This window comes from Hemitrygon akajei, chromosome 3 (genome assembly GCF_048418815.1).
Source record: "Hemitrygon akajei chromosome 3, sHemAka1.3, whole genome shotgun sequence".
NCBI lineage: Eukaryota > Metazoa > Chordata > Chondrichthyes > Myliobatiformes > Dasyatidae > Hemitrygon > Hemitrygon akajei.
The window spans coordinates 113710522-113734079 of NC_133126.1; the positions used below are offsets into that span (position 1 = coordinate 113710522).

At 39.8% G+C, this 23558-nt stretch overlaps 1 protein-coding gene across 3 annotated transcripts in view; it reads right to left on the reverse strand.

Moving 5' to 3' along the window:
- The window catches only part of wdr33 (WD repeat domain 33), a 134356-nt gene that overhangs the window by 21620 nt on the left and 89178 nt on the right, over nt 1–23558 (reverse strand). For all 3 annotated transcript variants that reach the window (XM_073040628.1, XM_073040626.1, XM_073040627.1), the window contains exons 11-16: nt 16323–16433; nt 7737–7834; nt 7035–7121; nt 5074–5213; nt 4092–4244; nt 2377–3165 (exon numbers count right to left, since the gene is read on the reverse strand). In XM_073040628.1, the coding sequence (XP_072896729.1) occupies nt 2377–3165; nt 4092–4244; nt 5074–5213; nt 7035–7121; nt 7737–7834; nt 16323–16433 (1378 nt within the window). The remainder of the gene's footprint in view (nt 1–2376; nt 3166–4091; nt 4245–5073; nt 5214–7034; nt 7122–7736; nt 7835–16322; nt 16434–23558) is intronic.

Sequence of the window (23558 nt, forward strand, 5' to 3'; positions counted from 1 at the left end):
TCAGCAATGGTAACAGAATGGGGCTGAGTGTGGGTTAAGACAGGGCAGCATCATGGTGAATGAAAAGAAGAGAGATATCATTAAAGCTAGCCAGGAGTGTTTTGAACAGTCATTACAGCCATTCTATTAGCAATACTATAGCACTTTTGTACAGAATGCTCTCCCTGTGAACTAAGACTTTTGATGATGTGGCTGTCTGCACCTCTTCCAATACTATCATAGGATCTTTACCATCAATCAGAACTAATATGCTTGATCAATACATGGTCACAGTCAAGAAGATGATAAAACACTTCCACAATTTTTCAATAAAGTTTGTTGACTTAAACTATCAATCTACATCATAATATGAATTTTGATGTAAAACTTTGACTGATTTGCTAACTGATTTACCATTCACAACACACAGATATGTTGCAGGAAATAAAACTTTGTATCCAAAAAGAAATGTACACTAAGAAACAAATCATGACACCATACAGTAGTGTGTAGAGCAATTACTGGAGATTACTCTAGTTATCCGGAGGACTGCACTAATGATCCAGAAATGAAAGTTCAAAACCCACCTGAGAAGCTGAGAAATTTAAAATTTAGTTCAGAAAAAAAGCTTGATTAGTAATGGTGAAACTACAAAATTGTAAATTCCCATTTCACTCACTACTACCTTTTAGGGAAGAAATGTGACTTCAGACCTGAAGAAATATGAATGAAGTTATGGGTATGGGTTTAGAATTGCCACACATCTCACAGATATAGGCAGACAAAAATACTGGCCTTGCATACAACACATACATCACTTAAATAATAGTGAACTCGACCGAGAAATGGTGCATCCACTCTCAGCCACGTGTTTGAAAATGCAAACCTCAAAAGGTAAGGCAAAAGCTCAGTGGTGTCTATCTGCCCAACTTCAAAGAAATTTCTAAATACTTCAAACACGTGCACAGCCTTTGGTATGAAACAGATGGCAGCACTCATCTCTGAGCCAAAATATTAAGGTTTCAAGCTTCTCTGTATAGATCCGAAATACAAGAGGCCTATATTTAAAGTATGGCGAGTCTTTAAAGCAGATGTACTTCACTGAGATCAAGGGCTGTCTTAGAGTTTACTGAATGCATCTGAGTTACAGATTGTCTTATGCATTTTCTAAAATTGTTCTACATCTAATGCAGGTTCTTGCAGCTGAAGTAGTTCCTCAGAGATGCAGACCTCTTAGTCATTAATTTTAATGCAATGTTAGAATACTCCTGCAAATATTAAAGCAGTTTGCACATGACAGACCATGAATATTAGGGTAAAATGCTAAAACCCTGTTTTTAATATATTTAGAAACTGTCACTAAAATGAATATTTATTCCAAGAGATGCAAAAGAAACTGCTGGAAATCTGGAATAACACACACGAAACACTGGAGAACTTCAGCAGGTCAGGCAGTATTTATAGAGGAAAATGAACAATCAATATTTTTGGTTGAAACCCTTCCATCACAACTGGAAGGACAGAGTGAAAGGAGAAAAGGAGAGAAGCATGAGCTCGCTGGTGATAGGTGAATATGGGTGAGGGGGGTAGGTCGGCAGGTAGAAAGATGGAGGAGGGAGTGACATGAGAAGATGGAAGGTGATAGGCGAGAGAAAGGACTGAAAAATAATGAATCTGATAGGGAGGATAGCAGACCACGAAAAAAAAGTAAAGGAGGTGGGTGACCAAAGAAAAATGAAGGTAGTTCTCATTAGGATGGGAAGGAAAAAAAGAGGGTAGAGGGGCCAGAGGAGTGTGTGAAAACAAAGGAAGGGAGGAGGAAGAGAAGGGGGTTACAGAGGGGAGTGATTACCGGACGTTAGTGATCTCAGCGTTGAGACCATCAGATTGGAGACTATCAACAAGGAATTTATTCTAAGAATGACCTTTACTTCAGCACAGTAACATTGTTCTAGAGTATGGCAACGTAAGCTTTTACTTTGCAAAATACATTCAATAGCTCAGAAAGACAGGGATTCTGTGTATAGCCAAATACATTCATCAATGCTGCCTCACTGAAGCAGTCTCTGGTACTTTTTCTGCATTTGAGTCTCTGCAATTGGCATTCCATTATGTCAATCAAGCTGCCAATATTTACCATTTTGGGGGTTAACAGCTGAAATTTAGCAGTGGAAATATGATTCAGCAAAACACCAGCAAAGGATTAGTGATTTCAATTATCCAGATTGAAGAAAGTTTATTTAAAATCTCCATAGCATTTTGAATCATCACAAGTGTACAACAATTCAACTGAAACATAATAAATGTAAGCTTCGTTGGATCTTTAGTTCCTTTGTATAGTGTATGAATATAACTTTTGTATATTGTGGAACACCTAGTATTCACAGAATGGCTCACCTGATTAAATGGCATTCTGGGTCCATCACCCAGTAATGATGGTTTAGTTGGCTGTTGAAAGGAAGATGCTTGATGAGGTGGCCCTTGTGTGTTTGAAGCACCCTGCTGAGAATGTGGTGGTCCTCCTGCTGCACACTGTGGCCCTTGAGGCCCCTGTGGTCCTTGCATGCTCTGGGGATGTCCTTGCATTCCCTGGGGATGTCCTTGTATTCCCTGTGGAGGTCCCTGCAGTGGAGGGCCTTGCATTCCTCTTGGACCAGATGGCCCCTGCATTCCTTGTCCCACAGGTAAACCTTGGGGCCCTTGATGTCCTTGTGAACCTGGATGACCTTGGGGTCCTAAACCTTGCTGAACATGGGTTCCTTGCTGTCCTTGTGGCCCAGGGTGATTTTGAGGACCTGGAAAACCTGGTCCTGGGTGACCCTGGGGTCCTGGGTAACCCTGGGGTCCTGGATGGCCTCCTGGACCATGAATTCCTTGTGGTCCTGCATGTCCTTGGGGTCCCATTAATCCTTGAGACCCAACAGGTCCTTGTATTAGTGGGGGGACTTGAGGACCCATTTGTCCTGGAGGTGCTGGTGCTCTAAAATTGCCTTGTGGTCCTGAGGGTCCAACAGACATGTTCATCTGCATCTGTTGAGGTGGATGTGCCTGTTGAAATCCTTGCGGACCCTGTGGAATAAATCCTTGTCCCGGAAATGCCTGTGGTGCCAAAGAAGGACCTTGTTGCTGCTGCTGTTGCTGAACTTGTTCCGCCTGCTTCTGTGCCATCCTCTCAATCTTCAGTTGCTATGTAGAAGAAAATAGAAGTTTATTTACAATTTGTAAATGTATCACAATTTAAGCGTATCAAAGAATTCTAGTGGATAATATAGGCCGATGTGGCAGTCTTTAAGGGGTTGTATAATGGAGAGCTTGAAACACTGTCAGACAATGCTATTTTTTATCTTCTGATTCCAACCACAATGGACACTACTTTAATTGCCATTATTTTATACTGAACGCAATGTAAACAACAATAACAGAATTGTAACTATTGAAATAAATCTACAATGTAAATAGGTTTTTGGCCCTGATGGGAGATATCCAGATTATTGCCCCAGTTCATCAGCTGAATTTGCTGAGTTTGTTAATCTTAAATTAGTAAAAGAGCTACAAATGGAAGGAAGGAAGGGTTCACCCCAATGGTGATCCATTACCTCTGGAAATGTACATCTGTGAGAAAGGAGTGGGGCTCAAAGTTCATGTCCCCTGTCTGTGGCAACATCAGCTGCAAATGTGTTCAACATTGACACATGCAAAATGGCTATCGTGTATCTGTCTTAAGGAATGCCTGAAGTTTCAGATCACAATAAAATGTTTGGGTGCTGGATTCTGATATGATTTCCTAATGGGAACTGCACACCACCCAGGGCAAAAATCCCCATTACTCTGTTGACTTTAAATAAGCCTTCCTATCCTGACCAACCAAGACTACAAAACCATTGTGCGCAGATACAACATGCATGAGGTAACATCCTGCATTTTATTTATTACACATATTGGATCAAACATTTAATTGATCTGTATTTAAATATTAAACAGGGCAAAAATTAACAAAAACATGGCAACACATCTAAAAGTTGTGAGCTCCTTGTTAGCTGGAAACTGTGATAGACATCAGGTTACAAGCTATCAAGATTAAAAGGATTTAGACAATGAAGGAGCTCTCTAACCTCCAGGAGCAGTGGATTGGTGTACTGGAGGGCAGCCATCTCCTGTTCAATTTCTGCTTGAGATTTCTTCTTTTCATCCTTTTTCTTCTCTTCTGCTCTCTCGATCTTTGGCTCCTCAACAGGGACTGTGAGAACCTTATTCTGAGACCATGCCTGCCGATAAAATAAGAACATTATTACATAAATTGATATCTCCCTCTCATCTTCAAACTTCCCACCACCACCCCATCACTTTGAATTCCACCATTTCACTTCACTCAATTGACAGGAAGTTCTGTTCATTGTTGTACAAGCATGGTGTTACTTGTCTATCTGGAGCTATGAATATGAACTGCCATTAATACATAAAAGCTGAAAGACATGTGTAGTTCTTAGCTTGGTAAGGAAGAGTCCTATATTTTATCTCATTTCTAGTATATACATCATCTCTCATGTTTCATATCCTATTTGGACTAGTTGCAATATAACTTCTGTACTGAAGTGCTTTGAAACATCCTCAGCACATGAAAAGTGTTCCTTTCACCCCCACTCCCTGCCTATTGGGAATACTCTTTATGCCAATTGGCATTCCCCCCCCCCTTCCATTTATTCTTCCTCTCACATGGCACACTTGTGAATGGTGAAAACAGAATGGGAATAGGATTCTATGAGCCACAGCAGTATTCAAATATAACAGGCAACTTTCATGTTCAAAGAGGCCCCTTTTTTTTAAATCCAAGAAACTAGATTCTCAGCAGAAATCGCCATGGGTCAATCAAATGTCCGTGTTAAGTTTCATTTCTCTCCTTCCTACGAACACTAGGGCATTAAACTCTCATTGCATTCTAAATGACTTTGGCTAAACCAGCACTGAGCAAATAGTAAATCTAGATACTCCCCACCCATGAAGCTCAGTGTCACTGTCAACTGTGTGCAGTTTCTTGCAAGCCAATCTATATAGGTCAGTGCTACATAGGAATGAAGTGTATTGGATTTGACAAACCTGCTGAAACTGTACGGGAATGGGCTTTGCATAAGGGACTTTCTTCTGTATTACTTTCTTTTGATCCTTTAACAACACTTCATCCATGCCCCAATCCAATCCTGGGATTGCCATCTCCACATCATTCACCTCTTCCTTGTCTGTAAACAAATCAAGCTTTATAAGGCCATGAAGCTAGGCAGAATATTTTCAAAATATTTTTGGAGTGACTCATTTCCCATACCACAAATGCAGCCAAAATCTACTGAAATGGAAAAACTGCTAGAATATTGACCCTTAACAATGCAAAGCAGTTACCTCCTTCAGTAATTAATTAATTGTTTGGGCTACCAATCAATGACAGTGTGATTAGCACAGTTGCAAATTAACACAATAATTTCTTTAAATGTTAGTGAAAGAAAGGCAAATTTTAAAACAAATTCAAGATTTGCATAATGCCAAACTCATGTTTCCTCTGAACTCTGGTTGTCATTAGTGGCTGATGCAAACCATCACCCTCCCCACCAGAAGTCATAGATTTCAACTCCATCTGCCACCATACTGTCTCAAATTTTCCTTTCTCAGCTATGTTACGAATTCCCACCACAAAATGGCTGTTGTTCAGTCATGCTCTAGGTGTCAACATCTCAGGGGATCTATCCTGGGATCAACATATCTACGTAATCACGATGAAGGTATGCCTGTGGCTATACTTCATTAGGAATTTGAGTAGATTTAGTATGACTCCAACAAATTTCTACAGATGTTCTGTAGAGAGCATCACTATTTGGTACAGAAATGCCAATGCACAAGAGGCCTCGGAGGATTGTGAACTTGGCCATCTTCAGCATGAGCACAGCCTCCTACTTTTAAGAATAGGCAGTGCCTCAAGGCGGCGGCATCCATCGTTAAGGACCCTTGCCATCAGGGACATCTCCTCTTCTCATCACTACCATCAGGGAGGATGTACAACAGACTGAAGACCCATACTCAATGTTATAGCAACAGCTTCTTTCCCTCTGCTATCAGGTTTCTGAATGGTCCATGAACACTATCTTGCCCTTTCTCTTTTGTGCTACTTACTTATTTTTCATTGTAACTTACAGGAATTTCTTATGCCTGCACTTCAATGCCGCCACAAAACAGGAAATTTCACAGTATGTCAGAAACAATAAACCTGATTCTGAATGCATGCAGTCTTATTCCCAGGGTTGGGGAATCAAGATATTTAAGGTGACAGAGGAGAGATTTAATCGGAATCTAAGGAAACAACTTTTTCACCAAGAGGGTGGTCTGTACATGGAATGTAAAGGTATTTTTTTTTAAAAGGACATGTGTAAAATTGCAGGCAGGTGGGACTAGCTTAAATGGGAATTTTGGATCAGTTGAATTGAAAGGCCTGCTTCTGTACTGTACGACTCTAACTCTTGAATTCAGTGCCTCGACTACTAAAGGCAAACACACTATATGTCTTCTTTATCATCCTATCAACCTGTGCAGCCACCTTCAGGGAGCTATTGACTTGGACTCTAAGACCTCTCTGTACATCAATACTGTTAAGGATCCTGTCATTAACTGATTAACTGTGTATTTGCTCTTTAACTTATCTACAACACCAGTAGTCATGACCTCTATCCAGAATAAGACCCATCAACCACTATCCTATGAACAAGCCAATTCTGAATGCAAACATCCAAGTCACTGTGGATCCCGTGCATCTTCCTTAGTGGTTGAGCCTATCATGAGGTGACACACAGCACAAAGTTAATATAGCAAACTACTAACGACTTCACAAGTTACAGTGACCTTCCCCCTTCTAAGGTAAGGTCAATCACAGCTTTTCAGTTAATTCCAGACCATTTACTCAGTGTAAGTTCTAAACTTAAATCAATTGCAGCTATTTTATGATGACTAGGCCACAGTAAAACATGGTGAAGCTCGTCTCCTGGCTGTTAACGTTAACTTATTTGTAGACTACTTACTGGTCTGTTCCAGCTCCAAGGCTTGTTTCAACTGGTCTGGAATGCCCATCCCAGGAATACTGGATAGACTGTTTGGCTCAATGTCATCTGTGGAATTCCAAAATAAACAAAACTTCAGGATTTATACAGACTTTCATCTTTATGTACTATTATATTTAAATGTTTCTTTCCACTATGATCACTTTATTTGGACAAGAGGTATTATAAACTAGAGTAGACTTTTCCATGATGACTCACAATGGAGAAGAGGCATTTAGATCCTGGAGTCTGTTCACCGGGAGCAAAGAGGAATCCTATGAAAAAGGTGGAGGGAGTGTGCACACCTTCCAAACTATGCCTCACCTGTTGTCATTTCTTGCTCTACCTGTGAATTAATTTGTCTCACATTGGTCTTACCAATCACATCAGAGTACAGACTGGGAGTGGAAGTTATTCTCAGCCCTGTGAAACTTTCTAAGAGGCTACAAAAATCTTCTGTGCTCTCTGAATTCCAGATATAACTGGAAGAATCAGATTTCAATCATACACAGAAACAATTATGGTGGAAAGACTATGATACATTATGCATTAATATATCAGATTACATTGTAAATTAGAAATCAAATGTGAAGTGCAATAACATTACAGTCTGGTTGCTTCTGCCATTTATTCCATTGGAAAACACTGCATAATGTATACTACCATTGCATATTCCTCACTTACCATACTCTCCCACAGCTTCATCCGACATTCCTGGAAGCAGGTTAAGATTGTAGCGATCTCTCATTTTATCTCCAGGTCTATTTCTCGTCCAGAATTTGCTGCAGACGGAAGTCACAGGGGATAGAGTTAGGGGAACTGACACAAAACAGAGAATCTCTAAGATTGTGTTGCCTGCCTGGTGGTAGGGTTAGGACCTTCTAGGCTAGAGAAGAACTTGAGAAAGTGTGTAACGAGAGTGGGATAGGATTCAATGTAAGAACTAATAACATAGCTAGGACTAGAAAGGAGCTTGGAAACAAAACTAGATGATTATCTCTGGATTATTACCTTGGGCCATCTGAAAATTGGCAAAGGATAAATAGGTTTAGAAAAATAACTTCATGGTTCAAAGTTCATTGTGATAAACAAGGGTTCAGATTCATGGGGCACTGGAACCAGTACCAGGAAATGAGAGTTCTACCAACAGAATGGATTTCACCTCAATTGCGCTGGTTTGTCCCGACAAACCGCATAAATAGAATTGTAGACTTTGTACTAAAATAAATAGGAAGGGGATTGGATCCAAGAGCATATGTTTTAATAGATTACAAGGAAATGTGAAAGAAGTGGCACAGGATAGTGTTGGGGAAATTGAGAAGCAAAGTGCATCAGGCTGGGATAGAAAATATACCTCAAAGAGCAAATAGTGTTAGGAAAAACTGCAAAAAATCGAAGCTTAACTGTCTTTATTTCAATGCATACAGCAGTAGATAGGCTGATACCACAGATAGCAACAAATGAGTATGACTAATAACAGGGATATGGTTGTAGAGTCCAAAACGACAGGCCAAAGGGTAAAGGAGGCACACCAAGGATGGAACGAGAGGGATGCTGAGTCACGTTACAGAGCAGTGAGTAGTAACATCGGATTGGTTTGGGTTGAAATCATGAAAGAATACATAGGTAGCAGCAGTCTACGGATTCCACAAATGTGACCTTCAATAAGGTACTACAATTGTCATGTGTGATTTTATTTTACTTATTGATTGGACAAACCAAATTGGCAAGATTATCTTACAGAATAAAATCTGTGAAGTATGTATTAGAGATGTCTGCTTAAGATAGCATATTGCAGAATCAACCTGGGAGGAAGCTATTTTAGATTTAGTGGTTAAAGATTGCCTGGGAAATATCGACCAAAATATGATAGAATTCTAGATGCAGTCTGAGGGTGAAGACCATGGCACCACAATAGAAACACAGAAAACCTACAGCACAATACAGGCCCTTCACCCCACATGTTGTGCCGAACATGTCCCTACCATAGAAATTACTAGGCTTACCTATAGTACTCTATTTTACTAAGCTTCATATACCTATCCAAAAGTCTCTTAAAAGACCCTATCATATCCGCCTCCATCACCGTTGCTGGCAGCCCATTCCACGCACTCACCACACTCTGAGTAAAAAACTTACCCCTGACATCTCCCCAGCACCCTAAACCTGCGTCCTCTTGTGGCAACCAATTCAGTTCTGGGAAAAAGCCTCTGACTATCTATAATCATGGTCTTGAACTTACTTAGGGCATTTATAAAGGTATGAAGGAGAGGTTGTTTAAAGTGGACTAAGAAAATAGGATGAGAGAAGTGAATGAACAGCACAAATATTCAAACCACTGGTCCCTAATGCTCAGCAGGAACTTATCCCAATCAGAGGGATTCTGTGAGAATGATGCACAATCTGTGTTTAACAAGAGGTCAAGAGTAACGCTAAATTGAAAATGTAGGAAATACGAAGTGGCAATTGTTGGTGATGATCAACATTGGCATACCTGAGGGACGTATGCTTAGCCCAATGCTCTACTCTCTCTACACACAAGATTGTGTGGTTAGGCATAACTCAAATGCCATCCATAAATTTGTTGATGACACAACTATTGTTGGCAGAATTTCAAATAGTGATGAAGAGGCGCAAGATGTATGAACTATTTGACTGGTGTCACAGCAACAACCTTGCACTCAGCATCAGTGACCACAAAAATTGATTATGAACTTCAGGAAGGGTAAGATACACAGCAGTCTTCCTAAAGGGATCAGAAGTGGAAAGAGTGAGCAATTTCAAGTTCCTGGTTGTCAGCATCTCTGAGGATCTATCCTGTGCCCAACATATCAAGGCAGTTACAAAGAAGGCACGACAGTGGCTATATTTCATTGGAAGTTTGAGGAAATTTGGTATGTCAGCAAAGACACACAAATTTCTACAGATGTATCACAGAGAGCATTCTAACTGGCTGCATCAATGTTTCGTATGGTGGGGCTAGGGGCATTGCAAAGATTTGTGGATATGTTGCACAGAGAGGCTGGCCTATGCTGCACCAGGAGAACAGAGTGAACAGAGTGTTGTGCCTATCCCCTTAGCAAGATATGTCACTACCATTTACAAATGGATCGGAGATCCTGACATCACAAAATTCTTTTGAAAAATGTGTTATTAATAATGGGTTGATAAATTTTAAAGTCATGAGAACATGACTATTTTTGGTGGGAGGAGAGTGTAAGACTTCACTGCTAATGTTATAGGGTACTTCAGGTAATGGTTTTCTGCAGAAGTAGTGTGTTCTGCTGGTAGTGTTTGGGTTCCTGTAAAAAGATAAAGGGATGCTTAGGAAATGTAGTGTCATCCAATCAGGATGGTGGAAATGGGAAAAGGTTCTAGAGAACGCTGGGGGAGAGATTTTGTGACGGACACTGAGATGGGTCAAGGTCTTTTCTGGCGGGAGATGGAGAGAGGAGAAACTCGAGAGAACTGGCAGTAGGAATCTGGTGGGAATGTGCGATTCGTTGGGGGAATTCTACCAGGAGTTGGTGCTGTGAGTACAACAGACACAACAGATTTTGCAGATTTGAACTCCAACCTGTGCACACTTGACTGTTTAATTATGATGGAGCCTTTTGTTTTTCTTTTTTCTTTCATAACTGTTTGTTTAAGCTAACATTCATAAATATACTTCCTTAATAATTGTATGGTCTGGATTCATCAACTGTGTGGAGCGGGGCAAGCCTGCTACATAGGCAACAGCATGCTCTCCATATCATACTGCCTTGGTTTGTGTATCGTATCCTGTAGAGAGTTAGGACGCAACATTCATAGTCAAGCCTGACCAAAGAAGGTCTTCGCTAAGAAAGGAGCTAAAGGGAGGTAGTCATCCCAAAAGTTACAGGAGGCAGGTACATAGGAGAGAAGATGAATAGGCAGGCAGTGCAGAGTACCCTGCGGCTGTTCTCCTCAATAATAAAAGGGAGGAGGTCCTGAAGACAGAATTTAAAGAGTTAGGTAGAAAGCTGAAAAACAGGGCCTCCAAGGTAGTTATCTCTACCACTCGCTAGTAAGGGCAAGAATAGCAAGATATGACAGAAGAACACGTGGCTGAGGAATTGGTGTAGGGGGCAGGGTTTCAAATATCTGTATTATTGGGATCTATTACACCTGAACCAAGAGGGACCAATATCCTTGCAGGCATGTTTAATAGAGTTGCTGGGGAGGGTTTAAACAAATTTGGCAGGGGTTTGTAAAACAGAGTGATAGGGCTGAAGATGGGGCAGCCGCTATACAAGTAGATGCACTGTGTAGTGGGACTGTGAGGAAGGACAAGCAGGAAGATAGGGCAAAACTACAGTCTGTGGAATGAGATGAAGTGCAACATGGGGGCAAAATTCAAAAGGGTAATGAATACAGGACTGAAGGTGTTATATTTGAATGTATGCAATATGCAGAATAAGCTAGACAATTTTGTAAAGCAGTTAGATAGGCAGGTATAACATTGTGGGCAGCACTGAGACATGATTGAAAGAAAATCTTAGTTGGGAGGTTATCATCCCAAGATCCACATTATATTGAAAGGATGGGCAGGTAGGCAGAGGGGGTGGGATGGTTCCATTGGTACAGAAGGAAAGAGTTGACAGAGGATCAGAATATGAATTGTTGTTGGTAGAGTTACATAACTGCAAAAGTAAAAAGACCCTGATGGGAGTTACATATAGGCCTCTGAACAGTAGCCAGAATGTGAGCTACAAATTACAACAGCGATAGAAAATGCATGCCAAAAGTGCAATGTTACGACAATCATGCAGGTAGATTGGGAAAATTAGGCAGTTGCTGGATCCCATGAGTGGTAATTTGTAAAATGTCTACAAAATGGCTTTATAGAGCAGCTTGTGGTTTAGCCCTCTAGGGAAATGGTAATTCTGGAAAAAATGGCAACCCAAAATGGATTGGGTGTTGCATAATGAACCAGATTTGAATATGGAGCTTAAGGTAAAGAAACCCTAAGGAGATAGTGATCATAATATGATTGAATTTACCCTGTATTTTGAGAGAGCAAAGATAAAGTCTGGTGTATCAGTATTACAATGGAGTAAAATGGGATTACACAGGCACGAGAGGAACTGGCCAAAGTTGATTGAAAGGGCACACTAGCATAGGTGATGGCAGAACAACAACTGGTGTTTCTGGGGTAATTTGCAAGGTACAAAATAAATACATCCTGAAGATGAAGTAGCTTTCTAAAGGGAGGATGAGGCAACTGAGCCTGACAAAAGAAATTGAAGACAACATAAAATGAGAGGGCATATAATATAGCAAGAATTAGTAGGAAGTTAAGAGGATTGAGAAAATTTTAAAAACCAACAGGAGGCAACTAGAAAAGCTATAAGGAGGGAAAAGCTGAAATATGAAGATAGGTAATAATATAAAAGAAGATATCAAACAATTTTCAGACATAAAGAGTAAAAGAGAGGCAAGAGTAGATATCAGGCCGGTGAAAAATGATGCTGGAGAGTTAATAATGGAGGACAAAGAAATGGTGCAAGAACTTCACTGTGAAAGACACTAGCAGTATGCCAGAAATACTGGCAGGAGTATCAGTGGGCAGAAGTGAGTGTAGTTATATTATCAAGGAGAAGGAGCTTAGGAAGTTGAAATATCTGAGGTAGATAAGTCACCTAAACCAGATTGAGTTCTGAAAGGGGTAGCTGAAGAGACTGCAGAGGCACTAGCAATGATTTTTCAAGAATCATTATATTCTGGAATAGTTCCGGAGAACTGGACATTGTAAATGTCACTCCACTCTTTAAGAAGGGAGGGAGGCAAAACAAAGGAAATTATAGGCCAATTAGTCTGACTTCAATGGTTGAAAGATGTTGGAGTCCATTATTAAGGTTGAGGTTTTGAGGTAATTGGAGGCACATGATAAGATAGGCCAAAGTCATCATGGCTTCCTTAAGGGGAAATCTTGACTGATAAATCTGTTGAAATTCTTTGAGAAAATAACAGATGGGATAGACAAAGGAGAATCAGGGAATCTTGTGTACTTGGATCTGCAGAAGACCTTTGACAAGGTGCTGCACATGAGGCTGCTGAACAAGAGCCCATGGATTAGTAGATTGATTGATTGGCAGAAGGCAAAGAGTGGGAGTAAAAGTAGTCTTTTCTGATTGGCTGCCAGAGACTACTGGTGTTCTGTAGGGGCCGGTGCTGGAACTACTTCTTTTCACGTTATGTATCAATGATTTGGATAAAGGAATTGGTGGCTTTGTGGCCATGTTTGTGCACTATACAAAGATAGATAAAAGGGCAGGTAAATTTGTGTAAGCAGAGAGTCTGCTGAAGGACTTAGAGAGATTAGGAGAATGTGCGAGGAAGTGACAGATGGAATATAGTGCAGGGAAAATGTATAGTCATGCGCTTTGGTAAAAGAAATAAAAGTGTAGACTATTTTCTAAATTGGAGAAAATTCAAAACTCAAAGGTGCAAAAGGATTTGGGATTTGTTGCGCAGGATTCCCTAATAGTTAATTTGAGGGTTGAGTTGGTAGTAAGGAAGGCAAATGCAATATTAGCATTCATTTCCAGAGAATAGGGTGGGGTTCATTGAAAACTTGTTGAATATTGAAAGACTGAGATGGAGTGGATGTAGAGACCATGTTTCTTATAGTGGATGAGTCTAGGCAGACTCAGAATAGAGGGGTATCCATTTAGAACTGAGATGAAGAGGAATTTATTTAGCCAGAAGTAGTGAATACATGGAACTCATTGCCACAGACTACGCTGGAGGCCAAGTCTTTGAGTATACTTAAAGTAGAGGTTGACATAGGTTCTTGTTTAATTAGGGTGTAAAGCGGTACAGGGAGAAGGTAAGAGTATGAGGTTGAGAGGGATAATAAATCAGCCATAATAGAATGGTAGAGCAGACTCAATAGGTTGAATAGCTCAATTCTGCTCCTATGTATTAAGACTTCATGGGATCTCAAAAGAATGAAGCTGATGAATTAATAACAGGAAACAAAGAAATGGCAGTTAGTTCATGCATCAGTCTTCACCACAGAGTATTTTGCGCATATGCCCAGTGGGATTTTACATCACTTGTGATTGAGATTTTTATAATTTCCTCCCTGTTATTTGAAATCATGAGGGATAAAATATTATAGAAACTTAAGAGGGCTAGAGACAGACAAATTACAAGGGTTCAGTAGCCTGCATCTTTAAGGAAGTGGCTGCAGTTGAATTTATTCAAAACCTCCTAAATTCCAGGAATGAACCAGAAGACTGAAAAATAGCCAACATGAGTCCCTTGTTCAAAGCCAGTTAGTATTTATTATATATATTGTTGACAAGATACTAGTCAATAACTATTCATTTAGGAAAGTGGAGTCAACCTGTTTTTATGAAAGATAAATCATGTTTGACAAATTTGCTTGAATTCTTTGAAGATGTGACAGGCAGACTGTGTAATCAGAGCCAAGGCTCTGTAAAGTGCATTGTTCAATAATAAATTAGGGGAATGAATTAAATCCAACCTACTTTCATATTAGTTTGGTAATTATAAAAGACTTCTGACAGCCTTCAGGAAGGAAAAAATGTGGGAAGACTTGAAGCACAATTCTCTAATTCTTAGTGCTTATTAATATTTTCCTGGAGGACCAGAAACTACAAAGATAATCCTTCATTTAAAAAGAAATAAGGGTGGACAATTAAAATATTAACTCTCCTCGATCTGCTTTTTTTTTTTAGCATTTAAAATTTTTATTACAGAACATTTAATAGACTGTTAGTAATGTATTGAGATTATTAAGGGATGGAATAAATTAGCCCTTAAAGGCTAATTAAGTGGCAGCATTAATTTATTAATGGAAGATCATGAATAAATGTGATGAAGTAAAAAGGTTGATGAGTTTTGTGTATATGATGTCTATATTATGCTAGTAAAGTGTCTTACAAGGTTCAAATGAAGAATAACCCATGGGAACTTAAAGAAATTGACAAGTTGAATCCATATATTGCTCAAACTAAGGGAAAGCGCAAATGAGTTTTAAAGCTGTTTGTTGTGAGGCTGTAGTAGCAGTGCAGTTGGTAGAGAAGAAGGTTGCAGGAAGGTATCAGTTATGTGATATGTGATAAACCTAAAACAAAATGTAATCCAATAATGTTGGATGGACACGATCGACAGAAGGATGCTTCTGCATTGTACGAATGAGTGAATGGTGAGGTAATACGTTTGGGAAGAAAAACAAGCCAAGGCCATACGGAATACATGGTAGGATCCTGTGTGCAGATGAAAGGATGGTTCTTGGAATGACCTGCATTAAATCACTTAAGGCAGCAAGATAAACAATTATTATTATGCTTAAGGGAAGCTTTCATTTATTAGCCAGTACAAAGATTCAAAAATCAATTTGACCACACCAGAACTGCATAAAACACTGGTGCCACAGCTAGAGTACAATTACCAGTGTTAGATTACATGGAAGGATACAAGGGCAGTACAGCGCATGATGCCAAAGAAGTTCAGTTATGGATCACTGGTCTGATGGGCTGGGGGAAGCTGAAACAATATTGAAGACCTCAGTATGCCAAACAGATTGACCTATTTCCAATAGCATAATCTGGGAACTTACACCCAGAGACCACTTTATTTGGAACATCTGTACACCTGCTCTACACCAAATATCTAATCAGCCAATCATATGGCAACAACTGAATGCACAAGAATATGGAGGCATAGTCAAGAGGTTCAGACCAAACATTAGAATGGGGAAGAAATGTGATCTAAGTGACTTGGACTGTGGAATGATTGTTGGTGCCAAACATGGTGGTTTGACTATCTCAGATACTGCTGATCTCCTGCAATTTTCATGCATAACAGTCTCTAGAGGACAGGCTACTGCAACAGAAGACCATGAATATACACCCAGTGGCCACTATTAGGTACAGGAGGTAGCTAATAAAGTGGCCACTAGACGTAGCCTTGATATGTTGAAGAAAGACTGGAGGAACATTACTTTCATACAAATTGTGGTGTGGTGGTGTCCTGGAACTCAAGAACTGAAATGAGTGGTGACAGAAATATTTGTTGCATTCAAAAACCACCTGAAATGTTGCAAACTCCAGTCTAAAGATCGAGAACAAGGAAGTGGAATCAATCTGAATAACTCTCACTTTGGCCAGTATGGACATAATGAGCCAATAACCTCCTTCCTGACTATAAATTTCTATGCATGACACATCTGGGAAAATCATGAGATCCTCTGATTTATTTTCAGTTGAAGTATACCTGGTGTGGTCATTGGATCCTGAACAAAGTATGTGTCCAAGTGGGTGCCAGGCCAGGCTCCAGATCATTCCTTCATGAGCCATCTCCATTCCTCCAACCTCCTTCTCCACACTGTAATCAAATAAATCCATTAACAAAATCTGATCAGTTAAGGTACAATGTGGAACATTAATGAGAACAGCTTAAAAATACAGGTCATCATCAAGTTTTGCAAACATGGACTGAAGAGATATTGGCCATGAGAGCAGAACTTGTTTTCTTGTGGGTTTGTGTGGTATTGATTACAGTGTGTTCAGATGTAGGCGAGAAAAATTATATATGGGCCTACTTTTAACTGAACAAGTCAAAAGGGAAGAAAAACAGCAGAGGACATTCTATTTATTTATTTATTTATTTATTTAAAATTTTTTAATTAGTTTTTCAAAACATTTTACAAAATTAAAAACCCCAAATCCCAGTGGGGAGCATTAATACAGTGCAAGATTAAGCATACAATAACAATATGCTACAAAGGAAGAGAATTTAACAAGAAAGCACCTAAATTAAAGACAAGTGAGCTTAGTGTCCTCCCCAATCCCCACAACACAAGAAAAAAACAACTCCAGACCAACCACCACACAATATAGAGAGTATAAGTCAGGACAGTCAAACTCCCAGACTGTGAATACACTTAGCAACAGAGGATAATAATGCCTACTACCAGAAAAAAAAGAAAAAGGGAGCTTAAAGCAAGGGACCGAAAAGAAGAAAAAAAAACAGAAAAAAAAACCCCTAGTCAAGAAGAAGGTTATGAAAGTACTCGATAAAAGGTCCCCAGACCTTATGGAACTTTAGATCTGAATTAAGAACTGAATAATGAATTTTTTCGAGGTCCAAGCAGGCCATAATGTCGTTAAGCCATTGCGCATGAGTGGGCGGGGCAACATCTCTCCATCTGAGGAGGATCAAGCGTCTCGCCAGGAGAGAGGCAAAGGATAGTATTCAGCATTTGGTCGGACCCAGACATAAATCTGTCTCGCCCCAAAAACCGAACAGAGCAATTAAGGGTTCTAGGTGCTGATTCAGAATACCCGATAATGTAGTGAAGACATCTTTCCAGAATTTCTCCAAGCTAGGACAGAACCAGTACATGTGGATGAGAGAGGCCACGCCCCTCTTGCATTTATCACAAAGCGGACTAATGCCAGGGTAAAATCGAGATAGTTTAGATTTAGACATATGGGCTCTATGAACAATCTTAAACTGTAAGAGGCAGTGGCGAGCACAAAGGGAGGTTGAGTTGACCGATTTGAGAACTGAGTCCCAGCTCTCCTCGGATAAGGGGATATTTAAATCCTGCTCCCAGGCCATTTTAATTTTATCCACAGGGGCCCGTCGTAAGGCTGCTAGTTTATCTTGGATAATTGAAATTAAACCTTTACCTAGTGGATTAATGGAAAGAAATAGGTCCATAGCATTTTTCGCAGGCATTTCAGGAAAGTTAGGAATTAAAGGAGCAGTAAAGTGTCGGATTTGGAGATATCTGAAAAAGTGAGCGTTAGGCAGGTTGAACTTAACGGAGAGCTGCTGAAAAGAAGCAAAGCGATTATTAATGAAGAGATCTTCAAAATGTCTAATGCCCTTCCTGTACCAAACATGGAATGCTGAATCGTACGTAGTAGGTAAAAAAAGGTGATTATGTGCGACAGGGCTAGAAACGGAAAACCCCTGGAAACCATAGCATTTCCTGAACTGAGCCCATATACGCAAAGTGTGTCTGACCAGAGGATTAGCTATTGATCTGGGCAGACTGCTAGGGAGTGCAGAGCCAAGAAGTGCAGATATAGATAATTCTTTAGTGGAGCTCAACTCCATTGCCACCCAGTTAGGGCACTCGGGTTGACCATGGAAGAAAGACCAGAAGGCAGCACAACGTATATTAGCTGCCCAGTAATATAAGCGAAAGTTAGGTAAAGCCATGCCACCCTCTTTTTTAGATTTTTGGAGGTGGATTTTATTAATTCTAGAGCGCTTATTCTGCCACAGATACGACAAAATAATAGGGTCTAAGGAATCAAAAAAAGATTTAGGAATAAAAATTGGGATAGATTGAAATAAGTATAAAAATTTGGGAAGAACATACATTTTAACAACATTAATACGACCTACCAAGGACATAGATAGAGGTGACCATTGTACCAGACTCTGTTTTATAGCATATGAAAGATTGACAAAGTTTTCACGAAAGGGATCTTTAAACTTCCTTGCGACTGTAATTCCAAGATAAGTAAATTGATTATGGACTACTTTAAAAGGGAGATCACGAAATATTAGTTCTTGTGCTTCTTTATTAATTGGGAAAAATTCACTCTTATGTAAGTTGAGTTTATAGCCAGAGATCTGGCTAAACTGGTCAAGAAGTGAAAACATTAGAGGTAAGGATGTAGACGGATTTGAGAGAAAGAGTAATAAGTCATCAGCATAGAGAGAAACTTTATGCTCAACACCCCCTCTCCAAATCCCAGTCAATTCAGGACAATTTCGAAATGCTATCGCCAGAGGTTCTATAGCCAAATCAAAGAGAAAGGGACTTAAGGGGCATCCCTGACGGGTGCCACGTTTGAGATTAAATACTTGGGATTTCTGAAAATTAGTTAGAACAGAAGCAGTAGGACACAGGTACAGCAATTGGATCCAAGAGATGAAACTTTGGCCGAGGTCAAATTTTTCTAAGACTGCAAAAAGGTAGTTCCACTCTATACGGTCAAATGCTTTCTCCGCATCAAGGGAGATAACACACTCAGGAGTCCCAGTTGGAACTGAATATAAAATATTAAATAGACGCCGAATGTTAAAAAAAGGGAGACGGTTTTTAATAAAGCCTGTTTGGTCATCAGAGATAATGGAGGGAATAACGGTTTCTAATCTATGAGCCAACACTTTAGCTAAGATCTTTACATCAACATTGAGCAGAGAGATCGGCCTGTACGAGGAACACTCTGTTGGGTCTTTGCCCTTTTTTAAAAGAAGAATAATAGATGCCTCATTGAAAGAGGGTGGCAATTTGCCGTAATTAAATGAGTCAGATAATTCTGAAAGTAACTGAGGAGAAAGAAGTGAGGAGAATGATTTATAAAATTCCACAGGGAACCCATCAGGTCCAGGAGATTTCCCTGAGGACAGTGCAGAAATTGCAAAAGATATTTCTTCTGGTGATATAGGAGTTTGGCTTTGAAATCAGATGAAAGTGAGGGGATATTCAGATTCTGTAAAAATTGATCCACAGAGATATTGTCATTCAGGGATTCAGAGGAATAAAGCCGAGAATAAAAATTTTTAAATGCGTCATTAATTTCTAAATGATCCGATGTAAAGTCTCTTCTCCTTCCGGATCTTTGTAATACGTTGTTTGGCTTTGGAACGCCTCAGCTGATTGGCTAGGAATTTACCAGACTTATCCCCATGAATGTAAAAGCGGCTCTTGCTTTCGAGAAGTTGGCGTTCGACAGGTTGAGTGGACAGAAGGTTAAATTTAGTTTGGAGTTCAACGCGCTTCTTGTATAATTCAGGGTTCTTAGTTTGGGCATATATTTGATCCAAATCTTTAATCTGGTTAATGAGGTCTGCTCGATCTGCACGGGATCTTCTATTGAGATTTGCTGTGTAAGAGATTATTTGACCCCTCAGATATGCTTTCATGGCATCCCAGACAATCTGGGATGGCACTTCAGGTGATGTATTGGTGTTAAAATAAAAGGTTATCTGGTCCTTAATAAATTTTACGAAATCATCATCCGATAGTAAAGTTGAATCGAACCGCCAGTGTTTGTTCCTCTGAGGGAGACCAGGAAAGTTCAGAGAGAGGGTAATTGGGGCATGGTCAGAGATCAGTATACTCTGATAGTCACAAGAGTGGGCAAATGGGATAAGTTGGTTATCGAGTAAGAAATAGTCAATTCTAGTGAAGGTATGGTGAACATGTGAGAAAAAAGAATAATCTCTCTCCGTAGGATGGAGGAAACGCCATATATCAGAGATACCAAAATTAGAGAGAAACGATTGAATAGCTAAGGCAGATTTAGTAGGTGATCTGGTAACAGAGGACGATCGGTCCAGTTTAGGATCCAACCAACAGTTGAAGTCACCACCCAATATAAGAGAGTATGAGTTTAAGTCTGGTAGTGAGGAAAAGAACCGTTCAAAAAAGTTAACATCATCAAAGTTGGGGGCATACAGGTTTGCTAGTGCAACTTTAGTGTTATATAGTTTACCAGAAACAATAATAAAACGGCCATTTGTATCAGATATTTTATTATGGAGTTCAAAAGGAATATTTGAGTTAATAAGAATGGAAACTCCCCTGGCTTTAGCGGCAAAGGATGAATGAAAATGCTGACCCGCCCACTTTGACAGAAGCCGGGAGTTATCAAAACAACGAATATGAGTTTCTTGGAGGAAAGCAATGTCAGCTTTGAGTTGTTTAATATGTGCGAATACCTTCCTCCTTTTAACAGGGTGGTTCAGTCCCTTTACATTCCAGCTCACGAATTTAAGTGCACTAGCCATTATCAATTACTAATGCATAAAAGGCAGCAGGCATATAAAAAATCAAGCAGTACAATAGCAGTCTGGGAGCAGAGATGTAAACATAGATTCGTAAGGTCAAAATATAAACATGTCCTAAGCAATAAAGAGATGTTGGAACTGGAAAATCCACCCCACCCGCACAACCCAAAACTAGACGGCTACCAAAACAAGTAGCTAGCTCTACCAAAAAAATTAACCCAAATACAACTTCCAGATCTGTGTCATTAACAACAGTTCCGTATAAATACTATAGCAAATAATAACTAGTTTATGCACTAGAAAACATAACTACAGATTAGAACACCTTCTGCAGAAATATACAACTTAATACAGAGAAAATCGGAAGAAAACCGAAACTAACCTACCCGCGAAAAATTATAGAAGAATAAAGTAAGAGAAAGGGAAAAAAAAAGGTAAGAAGGAAAAAGAAAAAAGAAGGGGAAGGGGAAAATTATAAATTCAAGACGAGTATTTATCAACCATTTACAGAGAAGGGAGAGAAAAATTCAGAGATTAGAAAAAAGGGGTGAAGAAAAGAAAAAGATAAAATAAATATTTAAAGCAAAGGAAAAATAAATCAGCAGTTGAACTGTGAACCGACAAACAGGGAAGCCTTCACTAAAGACTTCGAACCTCCAAAACAAGTTAGAATTAGTTGTAGAACTCTGTAGGTAAAGTTATACAAGAATAAAGATAGGTTACACACACACCAAATCCCGGGAGAGATTGTCAACAGCCCTTAAAGTTTCAATGAATAATGTCTGAGTGATTCAAGTGAATTCCGAGTCCAGAGAAAGTAATTTTACTACGAGGAGTACTTATCCACCATTTTAAGAGGTCCGATCAGATTCCGAAGATGACTGGATAGCCAGAAGACTTGCCACAAACGCTTCAGCTTCCTTTGCTGATTTGAACTACCGTAGATTCCGGATTTTAAGCCGCTACTTTTTTCCCACATTTTGAACAGCTTTGAACTTTGCGGCCTTTAAAACGGAGCGGCTAATACATGATTTTTTTTCATGCCGCCTCGTAAACATTTTGCCTCGTAACAGTAGACCAATAAAATTGATGAGTAGTTCACAGAGGTCCAATGAAATTGTACGATAAATCAAGCGCACTTTCACAATTAAATTATTGTAAATCAGTCATTTGTACTCACCCTCATCAACATGGAAAACACTCGAAGAAAAGCATTGTGCTGCCTTTATGGCAGTTATTTAGTTTATAATATTTTCGCTTAGTAATTCATTTTCTAGTTAAAGTTAGAAGAGTTTTAACTATATTTGTTTTCTGTACTACATCGCGGGATGCTATGACGTCACACCCGGTTTCGCCGCGTCTTGTGGGATACCAGTTTGCGATAAACGGAAAGGAGGGGGCGAGCGGCGGAGCGAAAACGCTGCTTAAGTTAAAGGCGATCAATAACTTTTCCTGGTAGGCTGCAGTATATATATTTTTTACCAGTCGTTAGGAGATATTGGAATGTTGTTCAGTAAAGAAGTATACGCAACGTATATTTAAAAGTAGCCGCGTTACGGGCACGGTTCGAAAAAAAGCATTTGCAATATGTATTTGTTTTTGTTACCATATGGATTTAATTAAAAGTTAAAAAATCCTCACGTGTAATATCTTTCTGTGTAAATATCTCATATTACAACGTGGGACACCTGCGGCCGAAAATCCGGTGCGGCCTAAAATCCGGTGCGGCCTTTACAAGTAAAAAATTTATTTTATTTCTAAAATTAGAGCCAGCGGCTTTTAATCAGGTGCGCTCTGTAGTCCGGAATCTACGGTACTTGAATTCCCCGGTATTAAGCTTTATTCGTAGCTCAGCAGGGTTACGAAGGGAAGGTTTGAAACCACGATCAAAAAGCACTTTCATTGCGCCTTTAAACTCAGCGCGCATCTTTAAGGTCTGGGGTGCAAAATCTTCCACAAAGCGAATGGTTGTATCCTGGAAAGAAAAAGAGCCTCTGCGACGTGCCTCCACAATCAGACTGTGTTTTACCTGGTATTGATGGAAACACAGGATTACTGGTCTCGGACGGGAACCCAGAATTCCGGGGGAATGTAAACCCTGTGGGCCCGTTCGAGCTCGGGCGGCTTCGGAAGCAAATCTTTCCCGAATAACTCACAGAGAAACTCGGCGAAAAACTTCACGGTTGGTCCCTTTTCAGTCGCCTCTGGTAATCCCAGAATTCTGATGTTGCAGCGTCTGCTACGATTTTCGAGATCCACCATTTTGGAAAGAAGTTTATTAGATTTTTCCTCTAAGCTGGAACAGAGAATCTCCAAGTATCGAACACGACTTTCTAAATCTTCAGAAGTCGAATCGATGCGAGATAAGTGTTCAGCATGTTTGTCCACTTTATCGTTGATCCGATCCAGTTTGTCTTCTAACTGTTTGAAAGCGGTTTTAAATTCCTTTAAGATTTCGTCTCGCAGCTTTCCCAGCGCAACCATCGTCTCGTCCGACGCGGTCATGGCTTCTTTTCTCCCGGATTTAGAACTCTTGCTAGACATTGTAAGTTAGATATATTCACAGGCAGGTAAGAGATACCGAAATAATTCCTAACTAAGGTTTAAAAAATGGAGACATTTAGTGCAAAGGTAGCGACAGTAACGGAACAAAAGTTCGGAGCAGCTAATCAATCGCCATCTTACCGGAAG